At 43.0% G+C, this 19,015-nt stretch overlaps 1 protein-coding gene and 5 non-coding genes across 7 annotated transcripts; all 6 read right to left on the bottom strand.

The window, feature by feature from the left end:
• Positions 1-1,551: 1,551 nt before the first annotated feature.
• trnai-aau lies at positions 1,552-1,625 on the bottom strand. Its single transcript has one exon. It is a non-coding gene; the product is annotated as a tRNA-Ile (tRNA).
• Positions 1,626-5,540: 3,915 nt separating this feature from the next.
• On the bottom strand, positions 5,541-5,613 carry trnaf-gaa. Its single transcript has one exon. It is a non-coding gene; the product is annotated as a tRNA-Phe (tRNA).
• Positions 5,614-5,695: 82 nt separating this feature from the next.
• trnai-aau lies at positions 5,696-5,769 on the bottom strand. The gene has a single exon. It is a non-coding gene; the product is annotated as a tRNA-Ile (tRNA).
• Positions 5,770-6,230: 461 nt separating this feature from the next.
• Positions 6,231-6,303, bottom strand: trnaf-gaa. Its single transcript has one exon. It is a non-coding gene; the product is annotated as a tRNA-Phe (tRNA).
• Positions 6,304-6,385: 82 nt separating this feature from the next.
• On the bottom strand, positions 6,386-6,459 carry trnai-aau. The gene has a single exon. It is a non-coding gene; the product is annotated as a tRNA-Ile (tRNA).
• Positions 6,460-13,294: 6,835 nt separating this feature from the next.
• LOC120022448 (septin-10-like) lies at positions 13,295-18,755 on the bottom strand. 2 transcript variants are annotated; one of them, XM_038966351.1, is made up of 10 exons: positions 18,636-18,755; positions 17,969-18,077; positions 17,688-17,883; positions 17,401-17,587; positions 16,149-16,310; positions 15,650-15,746; positions 15,392-15,560; positions 15,151-15,283; positions 14,835-15,013; positions 13,295-14,630 (listed from the first exon to the last, which is right to left on the bottom strand). In XM_038966351.1, exons 1-10 carry the CDS (start codon positions 18,663-18,665, stop codon positions 14,615-14,617), a joined length of 1,278 nt encoding a protein of 425 aa, XP_038822279.1. In that variant the 5' UTR covers positions 18,666-18,755; the 3' UTR covers positions 13,295-14,614. The 2 variants fall into 2 exon arrangements, with proteins under 2 accessions (XP_038822279.1, XP_038822280.1); XM_038966352.1 differs by having other exon boundaries at positions 17,969-18,033.
• Positions 18,756-19,015: the final 260 nt, after the last annotated feature.

Below are 19,015 nucleotides of genomic sequence, written 5' to 3'. Positions count from 1 at the left end.
AAAGCTGTGGGAAGTTTCCTTGAAGCCAAAGCAGAGGATAAAGATAGAACTGGCGTTATTAGCACCACGCTCTAACCAACTGAGCTAACCGGCCGCTTGCTACGGAGCGAAATTTTTAGGATGCACAGAGCCTCGGCCAGTGCTGGCGCAAAAACTAACAAGTCCACCAACAGCATAGCCTGACAAGACTAGACCCTCTTGGTTGCCCCTTATGGCAAATTCAACAAGGATGGGGAATTAGCTCAAATGTTAGAGTGCTTGCTTAGCATGCGAGAGGTAGTGGGATCGATGCCCACATTCTCCAAAATAACACTTTTTTGTGGATCCAAGAACGTTCCAGTTCACACTTCATGCAGCTTTGTCTAACAACCTACTGTCATGTAACAATGACAAGCAACTTTCATGTAACACTGATGTCACAATGTCGGATGTAAAAGAATGACATGACTAACTTTCAGAGGAGCAGTAGGCACACACAATTGATGCCCACAAACAAAGCTGTGGGAAGTTTCCTTGAAGCCAAAGCAGAGGATAAAGATAGAACTGGCGTTATTAGCACCACGCTCTAACCAACTGAGCTAACCGGCCGCTTGCTACGGAGCGAAATTTTTAGGATGCACAGAGCCTCGGCCAGTGCTGGCGCAAAAACTAACAAGTCCACCAACAGCATAGCCTGACAAGACTAGACCCTCTTGGTTGCCCCTTATGGCAATTCAACAAGGATGGGGAATTAGCTCAAATGTTAGAGTGCTTGCTTAGCATGCGAGAGGTAGTGGGATCGATGCCCACATTCTCCAAAATAACACTTTTTTGTGGATCCAAGAACGTTCCAGGTCACACTTCATGCAGCTTTGTCTAACAACCTACTGTCATGTAACAATGACAAGCAACTTTCATGTAACACTGATGTCACAATGTCGGATGTAAAAGAAGGACATGACTAACTTTCAGAGGAGCAGTAGGCACACACAATTGATGCCCACAAACAAAGCTGTGGGAAGTTTCCTTGAAGCCAAAGCAGAGGATAAAGATAGAACTGGCGTTATTAGCACCACGCTCTAACCAACTGAGCTAACCGGCCGCTTGCTACAAAATGAAATTTTTAGGATGCACAGAGCCTCGGCCAGTGCTGGCGCAAAAACTAACAAGTCCACCAACAGTATAGCCTGACAAGACTAGACCCTCTTGGTTGCTCCTTGTGGCAAAGCAAAAAGGATGGGGAATTAGCTCAAATGGTAGAGTGCTTGCTTAGCATGCGAGAGGTAGTGGGATCGATGCCCACATTCTCCAAAATAACACTTTTTTGTGGATCCAAGAACGTTCCAGTTCACACTTCATGCAGCTTTGTCTAACAACCTACTGTCATGTAACAATGACAAGCAACTTTCATGTAACACTGATGTCACAATGTCAGATGAAAACGAATGACATGACTTACTTTCAGAGGAGCAGCGTAGCACACACAATTGATGCCCACAAACAAAGCTGTGGGAAGTTTCCTTGAAGCCAATGCAGAGGATAAAGAAAAACAACAACTTAAAATGTACCTCATGGCCAGTACGGGGATCGAACCCACGACCTTGGCGTTATTAGCACCACGCTCTAACCAACTGAGCTAACCGGCCGCTTGCAAAGGAGCAACATTTTTAGGATGCACAGAGCCTCGGCCAGTGCTGGCGCGTAAACGAACAAGTCCACCAACAGCATAGCCTGACAAGACTGGACCCTCTTGGTTGCTCCTTGTGGCAAATCAACAAGGATGGGGAATTAGCTCAAATGGTAGAGTGCTTGCTTAGCATGCGAGAGGTAGTGGGATCGATGCCCACATTCTCCAAAATAACACTTTTTTGTGGATCCAAGAACGTTCCAGTTCACACTTCATGCAGCTTTGTCTAACAACCTACTGTCATGTAACAATGACAAGCAACTTTCATGTAACACTGATGTCACAATGTCGGATGTAAAAGAATGACATGACTAACTTTCAGAGGAGCAGTAGGCACACACAATTGATGCCCACAAACAAAGCTGTGGGAAGTTTCCTTGAAGCCAAAGCAGAGGATAAAGATAGAACTGGCGTTATTGGCACCACGCTCTAACCAACAGATCTAACCGGCCGCTTGCTACGGAGCGAAATTTTTAGGATGCACAGAGCCTCGGCCAGTGCTGGCGCAAAAACTAACAAGTCCACCAACAGCATAGCCTGACAAGACTAGACCCTCTTGGTTGCCCCTTATGGCAATTCAACAAGGATGGGGAATTAGCTCAAATGTTAGAGTGCTTGCTTAGCATGCGAGAGGTAGTGGGATCGATGCCCACATTCTCCAAAATAACACTTTTTTGTGGATCCAAGAACGTTGCAGGTCACACTTCATGCAGCTTTGTCTAACAACCTACTGTCATGTAACAATGACAAGCAACTTTCATGTAACACTGATGTCACAATGTCGGATGTAAAAGAAGGACATGACTAACTTTCAGAGGAGCAGTAGGCACACACAATTGATGCCCACAAACAAAGCTGTGGGAAGTTTCCTTGAAGCCAAAGCAGAGGATAAAGATAGAACTGGCGTTATTAGCACCACGCTCTAACCAACTGAGCTAACCGGCCGCTTGCTACAAAATGAAATTTTTAGGATGCACAGAGCCTCGGCCAGTGCTGGCGCAAAAACGAACAAGTCCACCAACAGTATAGCCTGACAAGACTAGACCCTCTTGGTTGCTCCTTGTGGCAAATCAACAAGGATGGGGAATTAGCTCAAATGGTAGAGTGCTTGCTTAGCATGGGAGAGGTAGTGGGATCGATGCCCACATTCTCCAAAATAACACTTTTTTGTGGATCCAAGAACGTTCCAGTTCACACTTCATGCAGCTTTGTCTAACAACCTACTCTCATGTAACAATGACAAGCAACTTTCATGTAACACTGATGTCACAATGTCGGATGTAAAAGAATGACATGACTAACTTTCAGAGGAGCAGTAGTCACACACAATTGATGCCCACAAACAAAGCTGTGGGAAGTTTCCTTGAAGCCAAAGCAGAGGATAAAGATAGAACTGGCGTTATTGGCACCACGCTCTAACCAACAGATCTAACCGGCCGCTTGCTACGGAGCGAAATTTTTAGGATGCACAGAGCCTCGGCCAGTGCTGGCGCAAAAACTAACAAGTCCACCAACAGCATAGCCTGACAAGACTAGACCCTCTTGGTTGCTCCTTGTGGCAAATCAACAAGGATGGGGAATTAGCTCAAATGGTAGAGTGCTTGCTTCGCATGCGAGAGGTAGTGAGATCGATGCCCACATTCTCCAAAATAACACTTTTTTGTGGATCCAAGAACGTTCCAGTTCACACTTCATGCAGCTTTGTCTAACAACAACCTACTGTCATGTAACAATGACAAGCAACTTTCATGTAACACTGATGTCACAATGTCGGATGTAAAAGAATGACATGACTAACTTTCAGAGGAGCAGTAGGCACACACAATTGATGCCCACAAACAAAGCTGTGGGAAGTTTCCTTGAAGCCAAAGCAGAGGATAAAGATAGAACTGCCGTTATTAGCACCACGCTCTAACCAACTGAGCTAACCGGCCGCTTGCTACGGAGCGAAATTTTTAGGATGCACAGAGCCTCGGCCAGTGCTGGCGCAAAAACTAACAAGTCCACCAACAGCATAGCCTGACAAGACTAGACCCTCTTGGTTGCCCCTTATGGCAATTCAACAAGGATGGGGAATTAGCTCAAATGTTAGAGTGCTTGCTTAGCATGCGAGAGGTAGTGGGATCGATGCCCACATTCTCCAAAATAACACTTTTTTGTGGATCCAAGAACGTTCCAGTTCACACTTCATGCAGCTTTGTCTAACAACCTACTGTCATGTAACAATGACAAGCAACTTTCATGTAACACTGATGTCACAATGTCGGATGTAAAAGAATGACATGACTAACTTTCAGAGGAGCAGTAGTCACACACAATTGATGCCCACAAACAAAGCTGTGGGAAGTTTCCTTGAAGCCAAAGCAGAGGATAAAGATAGAACTGGCGTTATTGGCACCACGCTCTAACCAACAGATCTAACCGGCCGCTTGCTACGGAGCGAAATTTTTAGGATGCACAGAGCCTCGGCCAGTGCTGGCGCAAAAACTAACAAGTCCACCAACAGCATAGCCTGACAAGACTAGACCCTCTTGGTTGCTCCTTGTGGCAAATCAACAAGGATGGGGAATTAGCTCAAATGGTAGAGTGCTTGCTTCGCATGCGAGAGGTAGTGAGATCGATGCCCACATTCTCCAAAATAACACTTTTTTGTGGATCCAAGAACGTTCCAGTTCATACTTCATGCAGCTTTGTCTAACAACAACCTACTGTCATGTAACAATGACAAGCAACTTTCATGTAACACTGATGTCACAATGTCGGATGTAAAAGAATGACATGACTAACTTTCAGAGGAGCAGTAGGCACACACAATTGATGCCCACAAACAAAGCTGTGGGAAGTTTCCTTGAAGCCAAAGCAGAGGATAAAGATAGAACTGCCGTTATTAGCACCACGCTCTAACCAACTGAGCTAACCGGCCGCTTGCTACAAAATGAAATTTTTAGGATGCACAGAGCCTCGGCCAGTGCTGGCGCAAAAACTAACAAGTCCACCAACAGCATAGCCTGACAAGACTAGACCCTCTTGGTTGCCCCTTATGGCAATTCAACAAGGATGGGGAATTAGCTCAAATGTTAGAGTGCTTGCTTAGCATGCGAGAGGTAGTGGGATCGATGCCCACATTCTCCAAAATAACACTTTTTTGTGGATCCAAGAACGTTCCAGGTCACACTTCATGCAGCTTTGTCTAACAACCTACTGTCATGTAACAATGACAAGCAACTTTCAAGTAACACTGATGTCACAATGTCGGATGTAAAAGAAGGACATGACTAACTTTCAGAGGAGCAGTAGGCACACACAATTGATGCCCACAAACAAAGCTGTGGGAAGTTTCCTTGAAGCCAAAGCAGAGGATAAAGATAGAACTGGCGTTATTAGCACCACGCTCTAACCAACTGAGCTAACCGGCCGCTTGCTACAAAATGAAATTTTTAGGATGCACAGAGCCTCGGCCAGTGCTGGCGCAAAAACGAACAAGTCCACCAACAGTATAGCCTGACAAGACTAGACCCTCTTGGTTGCTCCTTGTGGCAAATCAACAAGGATGGGGAATTAGCTCAAATGGTAGAGTGCTTGCTTAGCATGCGAGTGGTAGTGGGATCGATGCCCACATTCTCCAAAATAACACTTTTTTGTGGATCCAAGAACGTTCCAGTTCACACTTCATGCAGCTTTGTCTAACAACCTACTGTCATGTAACAATGACAAGCAACTTTCATGTAACACTGATGTCACAATGTCGGATGTAAAAGAATGACATGACTAACTTTCAGAGGAGCAGTAGGCACACACAATTGATGCCCACAAACAAAGCTGTGGGAAGTTTCCTTGAAGCCAAAGCAGAGGATAAAGATAGAACAACAACTAATGCCAAAACCCAGGATCGAACATGAGACCTTTAGATCTTCAGTCTAACGCTCTCCCAACTGAGCTATTTCAGCAAGTCACTAATATTAATTGTGTGGCACACTTGACCATACACATGGAAGTGACTCATGAATTTGACACTCAAACTGTACCTCATGGCCAGTACGGGGATCGAACCCACGACCTTGGCGTTATTAGCACCACGCTCTAACCAACTGAGCTAACCAGCCGCTTGCTACGAAATGAAATTTTTAGGATGCACAGAGCCTCGGCCAGTGCTGGCGCAAAGACTAACAAGTCCACCAACAGCATAGCCTGACAAGACTAGACCCTCTTGGTTGCTCCTTGTGGCAAATCAACAAGGATGGGGAATTAGCTCAAATGGTAGAGTGCTTGCTTCGCATGCGAGAGGTAGGGGGATCGATGCCCACATTCTCCAAAATAACACTTTTTTGTGGATCCAAGAACGTTCCAGTTCACACTTCATGCAGCTTTGTCTAACAACAACCTACTGTCATGTAACAATGACAAGCAACTTTCATGTAACACTGATGTCACAATGTCGGATGTAAAAGAATGACATGACTAACTTTCAGAGGAGCAGTAGGCACACACAATTGATGCCCACAAACAAAGCTGTGGGAAGTTTCCTTGAAGCCAAAGCAGAGGATAAAGATAGAACAACAACTAATGCCAAAACCCAGGATCGAACATGGGACCTTTAGATCTTCAGTCTAACGCTCTCCCAACTGAGCTATTTCGGCAAGTCACTAATATTAATTATGTGGCACACTTGACCATACACATGGAAGTGACTCATGATTTTGACACTCAAAATGTACCTCATGGCCAGTACGGGGATCGAACCCACGACATTGGCGTTATTAGCACCACGCTCTAACCAACTGAGCTAACCGGCCGCTTGCTACAAAATGAAATTTTTAGGATGCACAGAGCCTCGGCCAGTGCTGGCGCAAAAACTAACAAGTCCACCAACAGTATAGCCTGACAAGACTAGACCCTCTTGGTTGCTCCTTGTGGCAAATCAACAAGGATGGGGAATTAGCTCAAATGGTAGAGTGCTTGCTTAGCATGCGAGAGGTAGTGGGATTGATGCCCACATTCTCCAAAAAACAAAGGATTTTGTGGATCCAAGAACGCTCTAGTTCACACTTCACGCAGCTTTGTCTAACGACAACCTACTGTCATGTAACAATGACAAGCAACTTTCATGTAATACTGATGTCACAATGTCAGATGAAAAAGAATGACATGACTTACTTTCAGAGGAGCAGCGTATGGTGTGACTCGAGGTCCGTTTTTGGACACGGTTAAGGTGCTCTTTCATGACTGGATCAAATTGTGCCATCAGTTCAACCTCTTTGAGAAAATGTCCATTTGATGGAGAGTACAGTGTTTGTGTGTGTCCCCTTAGTGCCAGATTTCTAGTTGCCAGAGACTGCACAATAGCAGTCAGACGTGTCAACACCTCTCTCCATCTTATCCTCTCAGCCTCCATAAGTACCATCTCATGCTTATGAATTTTTTCCCCTTTTTTGATCCTCATTGCCAGTTTTCATGCAGTTTTGGTGTTCTGGACTGCTGTCGTGGGAAGTCAAAGAACTTGCATGTTTCCAGTCTGTCAGTCCTGAGTTTGCTAAATGTATTTTCTTCTTAGAAAACAGTTTGCAGCAGAAGCAGAAGAGGCTGGTGTTTCTTTCAGAATACACCAACCAACTTCTAGGGATTTTTGCACCACTCACCAAGGTCTTCCTGAAATGCTGGTGGTGGAAACTTCTTCCATCACTCTCATTCCTTGGGAAAACAAAGTTAGGTGGTACCTCACTTGGTCCTCCGCAAACTAATTGTGTCCGAATTCTGTCAGTCAGAACTAAAGGAAGTCAGCAGGGTCTGTAGACAGTGGTTCATCCTCAGCAGCAGGATTTGGTGGGGATGCTGCTACAGACATTTCTAATGGAGAGCACATGGGCATTAGTTTACACGTTATTTACAGCATTTATAGTGGTCGAACATCCCACATACATACCCAGGAATAATAAAGTCATCATTGTTACCTACAATACGGAAACTTAAAACTTTGCAAAAGGGAAATTATTTATTTGTTTATGTTATGCAGGGATGCACACATAAACACGTGCATGTACCCACACACACCTGAATAATCCTGCTGGGTAGAAGTGGAAGCAAATGGGTCTTCATTCTTATCCTCAGGCTCAGACAACATTTGTTAAGACACCTGTCCAAAATATTTCAGAAGTGCCCCTGAATTTGCATTGAAAAACAGTATTTGAGTCTGACACCCTAAATACATTTGCTGCACAATTAAATAGACATGTCAATATGCACAATTTATCAAACTTTCAGAATAGGAACCAAATTAACTATACAACCAGGTGCGAAAATCTGATATCAACTTTGGAGGGGACAATTACATTAAATTTTCACAAGAGCAATTCCTGAGGGGGACACCAAAAGTAGTGCTGTAACACATAGCCTATGTTGTAATATGTTAAATGTATATTGAGGAACCATAATTAGTACAACTGGATAATTGATAGGTACAATAGTTAATTGAGGGGTTGTCCCAACTTGTTCAAATGTTTAAATCATTTTAATACTACGACAAATAAAAGTTATAGCAGTGTTCCTAATCAGTCCAGTATGTAAGGAGGGGATTGGATTTACAACCAGCAATACCAAGAAAGGCCAGTAGGTGGCAATGGTACTGTACAATGTGTATGGGTGCAGTTTTCGTAAATACAATGAACATGGTGTGACCTCATCAAAAAGACTCTCCATTGAGAACCATCACAAAGTTGGTCTCCGTATTGAAGTTACCTTTTATTTACCTTTTTCTGATACATTTATATAGTCATTAAATATGTGCCACTGGCCTGAGTCTACTACAATAGCTTTACAAGAACAAAAAGCTCAAAATAAGTACAGTTCTAAAAGTGAAATAACTACTTCAATGAATACCCAAATAAATCAACCAAAATATCCTTAAAAAAAACGTATTTATTGTTCAGTCAGTGTCTCAACTCTTCAAACAGCAGCTATGGACAAGTATGTCACACTAAGTATGCAATTTTAAATAAAATAACATCAAATAAATAATTAGTAAGTGTACTGTGATGTACTAAAAACTACTAAATGAAAGAACAAATATCACACTATACACCAGGGGTTCTCAAACAAACAGGTCCCTGGTGTAATTGTAAGGGGTCCGTGAAATAAAAAAGTGTAATGAACGTATTCAGCACAAGGATTCCAGTAACTTTACATATAATAGAGCGGAGGAGGTCCCTGAGGACCACTCAAAACCTTGCCCGCCTTGACTCAAAATATGCAGGGGTTCCAGTACCCAAAAAAGGTTGAGAACCACTGCTATACACACTACTGAACAAAAGAACCGAACATATGTTTGCAGGTTTCAATGGATCCAACAAATTGCTGGCAGATATTTTCCCTCGAGACCATCCTGCCTGCCTTTATGTACATTACAGACAACTACGCCGTTCAGTTTATTTTGGCCCATGCTAGCCCGTAGCCAAGTCTTTAACCTGCGGAGTGCACTGAAACTCCTCTCAGCCTCACATGAAGACACTGGCACCACAAACAAAATTCTGATTAGCACCTCAACTTGGTCAACCAACCTCTGCACCTCCACTGGAAGCCTCCTGAGGACCTTCCGCTGCCTCTCCACTGCTGCTACAAGGGAATTTGTTGTGAAATAGAGGAAACTGCACCGAAAGAGAATCTATGTTCAGCTCAGGGTACCTATCTAGAGACTCATCCAACTCCCCTGTGAGAAGCGCTCTTTCCAACTTTTGCAGGACGTTTAGACTGTCCTGGTCAAAACAGTCGCCAAACTGAACCTCCACACCATCCAACACTTAAAAGAATTCTGCCATATAGTGATCCACTGCTTTGCCAGAAAATCGTCTTGAGTGTGTCTCAATGGATTCAATCAATGTTTTTGCTTTCTCATAAAGTGCAAGGTAGCTTCGTCATTTCTGCTGTTTACGTCACGCGCTGGATAACTGGGCACTGATTGGATTTAGCTGGTGTGCTGTTACAGTTACAAAGTGGCAGTGGGTTTGGCAGTTTTGATGTGCTGTGAATTTTTCAATGGCTTTTCTCCAGATCCTAAATCCTGCACTAATGAAAGCAGCATCCGCTCTTTGGCAAAAAGATGGCTGGCTTGAAAACACAACACTCCTTTTATTAATGTAGCTAGGGGAAATCACGAAACCATCTCTCTTGAAACGTCAACACTGTTGGCAAGAGTTAACGTTTCTATAAATTGTGGGTGTGGCTGATATGGTTTTGTGCCATCACTGAGGTAACTGGACAATGCTGTGCCACTGTCCCCTATACTGGTGCTGCTGGCAACCAGGTTGACACCTGGTCCTGCCGTGGCTGTGACACTGTCCTCTGAAGTCTCTCTCCCTGGCTCTTTCCCTTTCACCACCCTCACTGACTCACAGCCTGTCTCCTAAAAAATAAATAAGGTGTTTTCTCCTAACTACCGGTACCCAAAACTACACAATTAATCACAACAGCAATACCATTGCCTTAAACAAATATTCGTTCAGTAACCAGTTTAAGTTGAGAGTGGGTGTATCCATGGCATTTTCCAATTATGTCCCTATTTTACAAGTCTAAAAAAGTGAACCTTTTATAATGTTGCCAAACAAAGACTCAACAAATTTACCTGAGACTCCCTGTCTCTGCCAGTCTGTCCCTGCCCATCTGTCCCCAGCTCTGCTGTCTGTGTGCCATATGTTGCCTGCTCTGCCTAATGACATCATTGTGAAACATTTCCATTAGCATTTCACTTCTTTCTTATTAACATTTTATCAACTAGTCTTTGAGATATTAGGCTACTAGGGTTCTTACTATGCATTTTGGTGTACTGAAAAAAATACTCTGTCCGTCTTTTTTCTGCCATTTTTCTACCTGGCTGGCTGGCTACACACACACACACACAGTGTGCAGGTTATTTACAGTAGGAGATGGGCTTCTATCATCTATCATTTTAGATGGGCTTCGATCTAAAAGGTAGCTAGCTTGTCAGCTAGCAAATGTGACACGGATTGCAGTGACAAGGGTTGACAGCTGTATGAGTTCACAATTTACACAACGTATGCTGCAACCTTCTGTAATTTTAATGTAGTTTGTTTTATATTGGCTGGCTTCCAACAATAGTTGAATTTGCAGAGCTAGCGAGCACCAATTCCGTTTCTGTGGTGCTATAATCTTTGCTATCGTCAGTTTACTCCAAGATCGGCACACAGGTGCTTCAAAGTCCCCTAGCGACAATTTAGCTTTTGCAACGAAACCATTAAAGATATTTATAAGAGAGTGTAGTTCTGTTCAGTTTATCGCTAACCTTATCACAGGGACTTTGAAGCACTACAGCTGCATGCTGATCTTGGAATAAACTGATGATAGCAAAGATGTAATCTTTGACGACGCCACATAAATGGAATATGTACTAACTAGCTTGCTAGCTAGTGTTTGCTTTAGTTTGCTCGCTAGCTCTGCAAATTCAACTATTGTGTGTGTGAACCCTGCCAACATAAAACAACATCGCTATGGTGCGATTGACTGGATTAATCTCACGTTAGTTACGTGCATTGAGTGCCTTTCAGATGGTAGACACGAACCCTCTGTTACCTTGCCATCTAAGGAACACTACATTGCATTGCTAGCTTCTCTCATTGACTCAAATAGCTGCAGACACTGGTTGATGCTACTGTAACGTTAGCAAAATAGCAACATAGAGAGTGACCTGTAATTTAATGCAGCGAAAATGAAGACTTGTGACTGTTTATAAATGTGTCTTCTTGTATTGTGTTTGGACTACTTCCTGGAAGTCATGCACCAATGACAAACTCTCAGATTCCCACACCAGTGTTGCCAACTCCTCAGTAAGGAAAGTAACTATTGGCTGTCCTAAAAGTCAGTTTAGACTGAGACATGATGAGCTAGCCAGCTAGATGTTTAGCTTATGTCACAGAGAGGCACACACACAGTGGACAAGCTGAGTAAGAGCAGTGAATTATGTTTGTGCAGTGATTTATTTTAGACAAAAAAACATTTTACATTTACATCCCGCCCTGAATGTAAGCCAGGGCGGGATCAGCCAGCGGCGGCTTCCCGCATGCGCGATTAATTTGCAGTCTGGATGCGGAGGGGTGAACATCTCATGCTCTGACTGCAGCTGGGAGACTGCTGCGCGAGGACTGGGCCCCCTGTGAGTACTTTGGGACGGGGGTGGGGCCCAAGGCAGCACCCACTGCTCGTTGAGAAGAGTAAGAACGATATGTGCTTTGACGTCAGTCTCCAATAACACCAGAAAAGTCACTAGATTTGTCGCTAGTCGCTTTTTTGAAAATGTGTCGCTAGAGGGGTCTGAATACTCGCTAAATATAGCAACAAAGTCGACAGTACCTGCATCATGTGCCACTGCTGAGGGCTGGGAGGCTGTGGATCAAACCATTGTGAGGCAAAGGGCGGGGATTCGCAATCTTTTGAAACTTAAAAACGCGCTATTAAGTGTCTATAATCAGCCCAAGTGCTCTCATTGCGTATTATTAATATTATTGAAATTACATAGTTATGTTTACAGTGATATATTGGGGGGGGGGACAAATCATATTTTTAATTAACGATATATCTACATTTAATCTACATTTAATTTAAAACAAACACATTTGGCTATTATAAATGAGTTACACCTGAGTTAGACATATTTTGGTAGGTTATGTCTAACGCTAGTGTACTAAAATCACCACAAAAATATTGTAATCTAAAAAATGTGCTCAACAGAAACAAACAGCTCTGAAAACCTATAAATATTTTTGTTCCAATTCGAACGTTGTCATAGCGGGAATACTAACCTCGTCTGGACCTACAATACAAATCCCAATTGTTGGAAATTACATGGGAATACAGATGGGAGGATTTTCAGTAGCCTCTTCAAAATGTATTTTGAAGCTTGCTAGTCAGGCTATAGCCTACCTTCAGCCTAAATCAATGTTGATCAAAAGAGTTATAGGCTAGATTGGAATGTTGCCTACTAAAATAGACCTACAGAATATTACTATTCCCTGCTCTGCCTTGTATGCGATGACAAAAATATATCTGATCAATGGAAATAAGAAACCTCATGTTCTCCCTCTGTAGGGATTTCATGAAAATGCTAAACTGTAGACCAATTATTTTAGTTAGACCTACAACCGAAAATCCATGTTAACGTTCAGTGCCAGACAAACACGTCTGCTGGCTTTGGCGGCAATAAAGTTTCATTTTTAATCTTTCGGTTGGTTGCATTTTAGTCGGACAGCGATGAACCTAATTTGTATAGCTCGGAGAGGTTTTGGGTCAGATCTGGTCCACCTCGGATCCGAATCCTATTTATTTTTATGACCGGATTGTCAGGGTCGGGTAGGAATTTAACAGATTCAATTCGGTTTGGATCTCAATTTTGGGAAGTGAGAAGACCTCTAGATCAGGGTGTCAGGAGAGAGTAAATAAAATGGCATCAAGAAAGAAAAAAACCCCACTGCAGATACTGTATCACCTCAGTCAGTACTAGAGCAGAAAACAACTTTTAAGTAGCATAGACATCAAGAAAAGAAAATGAGGCAGAGTTTTATAAACTGCTTTTATATAAATAATGAGAAATACTGTTGGAAAAATGTATAATACTGCAGGTCAACTTCACTACATAGACAACTTATTTATTTAAAACTGAGAACAAAATTGCACACAATGCATAGGACACTGGGTTAAAAGATAACTTATGAAAAATACAATTGTTACAGATATTAAAATCTTTCCCCAATAACACGGTTTATCAAATGCATGCCAAATGAGTGAAGGGACAGTGGAATGAAGAGGAGTCTGACTGGGGTAGTTAAAACATGTAAACATGACATCACTTGTGTAAACAGTACCCTGATCTGCGCTGGTCTATAGTGAGTCCATATAAATATCACATGTAAGGCACACAAAGACTTTAAGCACTCAAGAGTTTCAGTTTGGCATAGCATTATGTTTCACTGGAATATAATAATCATTGGTTAAACTCTCCCTAAGAAGGAAAATGAATATACCTAACGAGTGTAAATTTACAGAAATCCCATCCAATTAGTAAATAAACTACAACCCAATGAATCCTTTTTTACTAATAAATGGTAGTGAAACAGTCAGTCAAGTGTAAAGCAAGTAAAAAGGGAAATCATTGGCAAAACTGCAAGGCTACTGGTGACCTATAGTGGCAGGGGTTAATAGAGGGATATATAAAGCAAAATGCCACTAAAAGGAAGTATAAAATAACAAACATTCAGATTTTTGTCACTGAACATCAAAGCAGTGTTTCCCCTACGTGCGTTTAGCAGTGGCACAATATTATTGTATATTGTTTAAAAAAAATAGTTTTCTGGATGGTAAAACATTTTGAATATAAACTTAAACCACCAAAACCAGAATAGCAACAGCTATAAGCAATATTTTTTTTCAATAAGATCTTTGAGAACTAACACTCAAAATAAACTTGACAGTCAGGGAGAATGTAAAATTCCATGTCATGGGTCACCCATTGATTTTGTTACAATGTTTGAGTCACACAGATTGCATAAAATGGCATAAGCCATAGCAAAATGTGTAGAATTGCAGGAAATTAACTTTAAAACAGCAACATTATCTGATGCCAAAAGGGCCTCTAAAACCACGCCATTGGCCACACCCCCGAATAACTTTGCCACCGCTGCTGAAAGAAATCATAGGAGAAACACTGAAGCAAACCGAACAGGAACAACACGTGAGCCTCATAACTTACATCTGAAGACTGATGTCTTATGGGCTGTTGACAGTACGGTCAGTTTTAAAATGCATTTTTTTGTTCCTTTCTTTATAAAGTAAGAAATTTGAAGTTAGCAGGCTCTGTGAAATTACTTTCTATTTTGCGCCAGAATCTAGCCAACGAGGGCAGAATAGAGGACTAGATGCCAGTGGTTGTTTTGATCCAAGTCACGCTGATCTTCACATGAACCCAGAGCTGAGACAGAGAGAGATGTGGGACAAGAGGGAAAGTGGGGGACAATAAGAGAAGAGAGCTGGACAATCATGTGTTAGGAACTGCCCTCAGTCACAGCACAAAGACTGATATCAAACATCTATAGAAAAAATCTAAGCTGCTCAAATGGAGACATTAAAAAGAGATAACATTTATGGCCTAGAGGTCAGAGGTACTGTAACTCACTTCTTGCGGTCCTTGTCCTTCTTCCCGTTAGCATTAAGGTTCTGAGCCTGCAGTAGCTGGGCTGCAGCTCGTCTCTTACTGAAGGAACTTTGTTCCTCCTCTAGAACTCGTCTCTTCTCCTCCAACGCACCCCTCTCCTCCGCATGCAACCGCTTCAGCTGCTCAAACCTTCCCTGCAGCTACACACAGCAGCAAAAAGGTTAGAGACTTACAATGGATACCTTAACATAAAATACATGTTCTGCTAAGTATAGTAATATATCTGTATTTGTGAATGAAGTGTGTTACTATAGGTGTGAGTGCATGTGACATGTACCCCTCTCTCAGCATCTTTGAGTTCAGCCTCCTTCTCTTTGACTCTCTGGACAAACAGCTGTCTCATCTCCTCCTCTCGCCGCTGAAGTTCCCCCAGAAACTCTGTACGCTTTGCTTCATATGTCTGCTGCAGGCTGTGCACACATTTCAAAGGTCATACACACTTCAATTTCACTAGTGCCAGAGTCAATGTGTGTGTATCGTACCCGACAGGTTTGCTTTCAGTGTGTGTGTGTGTGTACCTGACAGGTTTGCTCTCAGGGTCTGTGTCTCTGAAGCCTATCTCCTCTAGCTTGCAGCGGCGGTACAGTTCATAGTGATGTGTGTGAGTCTGCTCTCTCAGGTCCTCCATGTTCACACAGATCAGCATTTCACGCAGTTTCACAAAGTCACAGTGAATCTCGTTCTCCACTGAAACACAATCAGCACAACAGTGGATTTGTCCAATCTTCTTCTCCTGCCCCACAGAGGGACCCAAACACACACACTCTCGCTCTTACCTTGCACTACGCCCCAGGGGTACTGGCGAGCCTTCACCATTTTGTTCCCAACCATCATCTCCTCTGTACTACCCACTACAGCAAACGGCAGGTGGCCCTGCACACACAGACACACACACTTCCAGTTGAGGAAGGAACTGTTCCAAATCAGGATAGGGTATGCAAGCATTGTTTTAATTCAAATCTATTTTTGACTCGCTGAGCTATCCACGTGTGACATGGATGTGCAGTTTGAAGTCTGGTTTGAATTAGCGGCAGGCGTTTGATCAATACCCACCTTTGTGACATGGATGAAGCCTTAGTTAGAATGTGAAGCCAACTGAAGCTAGCTAGTTTTAGACGATCCTGCATATCTCTAGCTGGCTTGGTGACATAGGCCTGAGATGTAGACTGCACATTACAGACACTAAGATACTTATGTGAATACCATCTTTGAGACGCTCTGTCAACAATAACTACATAAACATGTGCAGCAGCAGATGCGTGTGCATGTACTTACATTCATGGTAGTGTTAACCTTGGCTACAGTCTCATCGTCCAGAGGGAACTGGTAGATCTGAACTCCGTTACTGACCAGCTCACTCATGATCTTGAGCTTAAACTTGTGCAGCTCACTCTTAGAGATGGTGTCCGCCTTGGCTATCACTGGGATGATGTTCACCTGGAACAAACACACAGACAAAATGTGGTATTCCTGTGCAAATAAGGATGGTGAGAATTACACAATATTTATTTTAGTACTGAAAGAAACCATTTTGAAGGCGCACATTCTACATGACATTAGCATGCTAGCTTGTCTACAAGGCCCATGCAACTCATAGTACTTTGCAAGCTGCAGACTCATGATTCATAGTGTTATTGACAGAATCCCACCCAAAAGCCACCCAGCCTACACTAGCTTCTGGCCTACACCCACACACACCACAGCTAAGTATATACTCTCTGCGCCTGGTACAAACACACTGTTCTCTGTCTTGCTCTGCATCAGTCCTCTACTTTTACTGTTCTCGCTCTCTCCCATCTTTTCAGAGTCACTACATCTCTGTCCATACAGGACAAAGAAAGCTAGAAAGCATTCCACAGAAAACAACCCCATTCAGATGGTAATCACTGGGGTGGGCACACACGCACACAGCTGAGCTCATTCCAGCTACTGTGAGTGACTAGACAGCGAGCAGAGGAACTATAGACCACTCCAGAGTGGACACATCTAGGGTAACACTAAACTACGACAGTCAGGCAAGGATAAATTCTGAAACCGCGCTATAGCGTGCTTGACTTCCAATTGAGCAGTCACCTGCAGCGATTACCTTGAATGGGATCTCCACAAACTCAGTAACATTGCCTTTAAAAGACGCATTGTGGTCCCATGTGGCTCAGTTGGTAGAGCATGGCACTTGAGGACAAGTACAAAAATGTATGCACTCACTATTGTAAGTCGCTCTGGATAAGAGGGTCTGCTAAATAAAAATAAATAAAATCATAGAAAAGTAAACGTACAAACATTTAGAGATTGAATCCTGGCCTCAGTCATGTGCATTCACATAAATCTTGTGAATGCACAACTACACACAAGCACTCAGATTCGAGAAGCTAAAAAATACCCTGACATCTAGAGCTTAATATCTCCTTCCTACAGTTGGTTCAGTGTTTGACTGCCACAAGGATCTGAGAGCTGTGACCTCAGTACAGTGATATGAGCAGGGTCAGTGACTATACTGGGTCAGTGACCAGAAGCCATTGACAGACACCTTGCTGTCTAGTTTCTTCATAGTGAGTAGGTCCAGGGACTTGAGGGAGTGTCCGGAGGGCGATATGAAGTAGAGACAGGCATGGAGCCGGGAGTCGTGGTAGTTATGGAGGCTTCTCTTGATCTTCAGCTCCTCCTGGAGATACGTCTCATACTGACGGTCTATATAGTCCACCACCGGCTGGTAGCTAGTAGGGAGAAACATAAGGTTAGTATACACACACTTGCCCAGTTTGTTCAGCTAGTCTTAAAAGCTGACAGTGATGTGACACACACCCCTCTCCCTACCTGTCCTGTTTGTTCATCTGGTCTCCAAAGCCAACAGTGTTGACTACTGTGAGTCTGAGTTTGACATTACTCTCCTGCAGGTCGTATGTCTGGGCTCGCAGCTTCACCTGTGGCTCGAAGTGGGACGACTCACAGTTCTCAAAGTTAGTGTTGAACAGTGTGTCCATCAGGGTCGACTTACCAATACCAGTCTCACCTGGTGGGACACACACAGAGAGAGACGGAGTGTGAGAGGCAGCAAGGGGATAGGCCTGGTTGGAGAGAGACGGTTGTGGTCTTACCTATACAGAGGATGTTGAAACAGAAGCCTTGGCAGGTGGACTTGTTGACCAGCTGGTCTGGAAGGCTGTCAAACCCAACATGGCCAGACAGAGAGAGGGGATGTGCTCCCTTATCGTGTCAGGAACACAACATAACACATCAACAGACTCTCCCCCAGAGTAATGTCTGTTCAAACACTTAATATAAGCCTCTGAACCTCTTGTTTATTGCTCTAGTGTAGTGAACAAGAAATGCCATTTGAAACGTAACAAAATATAATCATTTGAAAACAGCTGACGTTAAATCATGGCATTATTTTGAGTCAAATTTGATCTCAAGACACAGCTCGCAAAACATCGATATCTAAAGTTCGCTACTATCTAACGACAGCTTAACGAAGTTAAACTTTCACAGCCAGTGCCGGCTATGAAAATAGCGGAGGAGGCTACAACTTTACTAAGGTTTGCTAACACGACTGGCTAGCTAGCTAGCCAACTTAACAACTTTCTTAGGCACAGCTGGTTACTTTTACAAGCAAGCTAGTTAGAATTAGCAAGGGACACTCCCTGGCATGTCTCACTCTACTCAAACGTCCTAAACTTGTTCGTTATGTTCTGTAAAGTTTCTATTCAGATAGCTAACTCTAAATACTAGGGAATACATACAAAAAACTACTTTATGACGTACCAGCTGCCGAGCAACATCAGAGGAAGACATTGTTTGGATATATATTTTTACAAAGAAATGTCAAAACAAAGTAGATGTCATAAACGGAGGAGATGCTTAAAAAAAATACTTATAGCTAGCTTCTTCTTCAGTGGGGTTTATAGGCGGTTGGCATCCAACGTTATGCTGCATTAACGCCACCTACTGTACTGGGGTGTGTGCCAGAGACAGGGAGGAAATTCGACCTGCCCACCCCGTTTTTATGAAAAAAATATAACATTTTTGATTCTAATGATGACTCAGTATGCTATCAGTATATACTCAGTATCCCCTTCTCCCTCATAATGGATCTCACTACCTCTCTCGGCTCTCATACTGCCGGTCCCAGTGGAAAAAGTTAT

The sequence above is a fragment of the Salvelinus namaycush genome, chromosome 27 (genome assembly GCF_016432855.1).
Source record: "Salvelinus namaycush isolate Seneca chromosome 27, SaNama_1.0, whole genome shotgun sequence".
NCBI classification, from domain to species: Eukaryota; Metazoa; Chordata; class Actinopteri; order Salmoniformes; family Salmonidae; genus Salvelinus; species Salvelinus namaycush.
The sequence above is the reverse complement of the archived record's forward strand: the minus strand, read 5'-3'. Positions and strand labels throughout refer to the sequence as shown.

Coding starts and splice junctions, on each gene's coding strand:
- LOC120022448 (XM_038966351.1), bottom strand. CDS start 18,665: ATGTCTTCCTCTGATGTTGCTCGGCAGCTG. Junction 17,884..17,968: donor TTTCAACATCCTCTGTATAG/GTAAGACCACAA, acceptor GTGTCCCACCAG/GTGAGACTGGTATTGGTAAG. Junction 17,588..17,687: donor CAGATGAACAAACAGGACAG/GTAGGGAGAGGG, acceptor TCTCCCTACTAG/CTACCAGCCGGTGGTGGACT.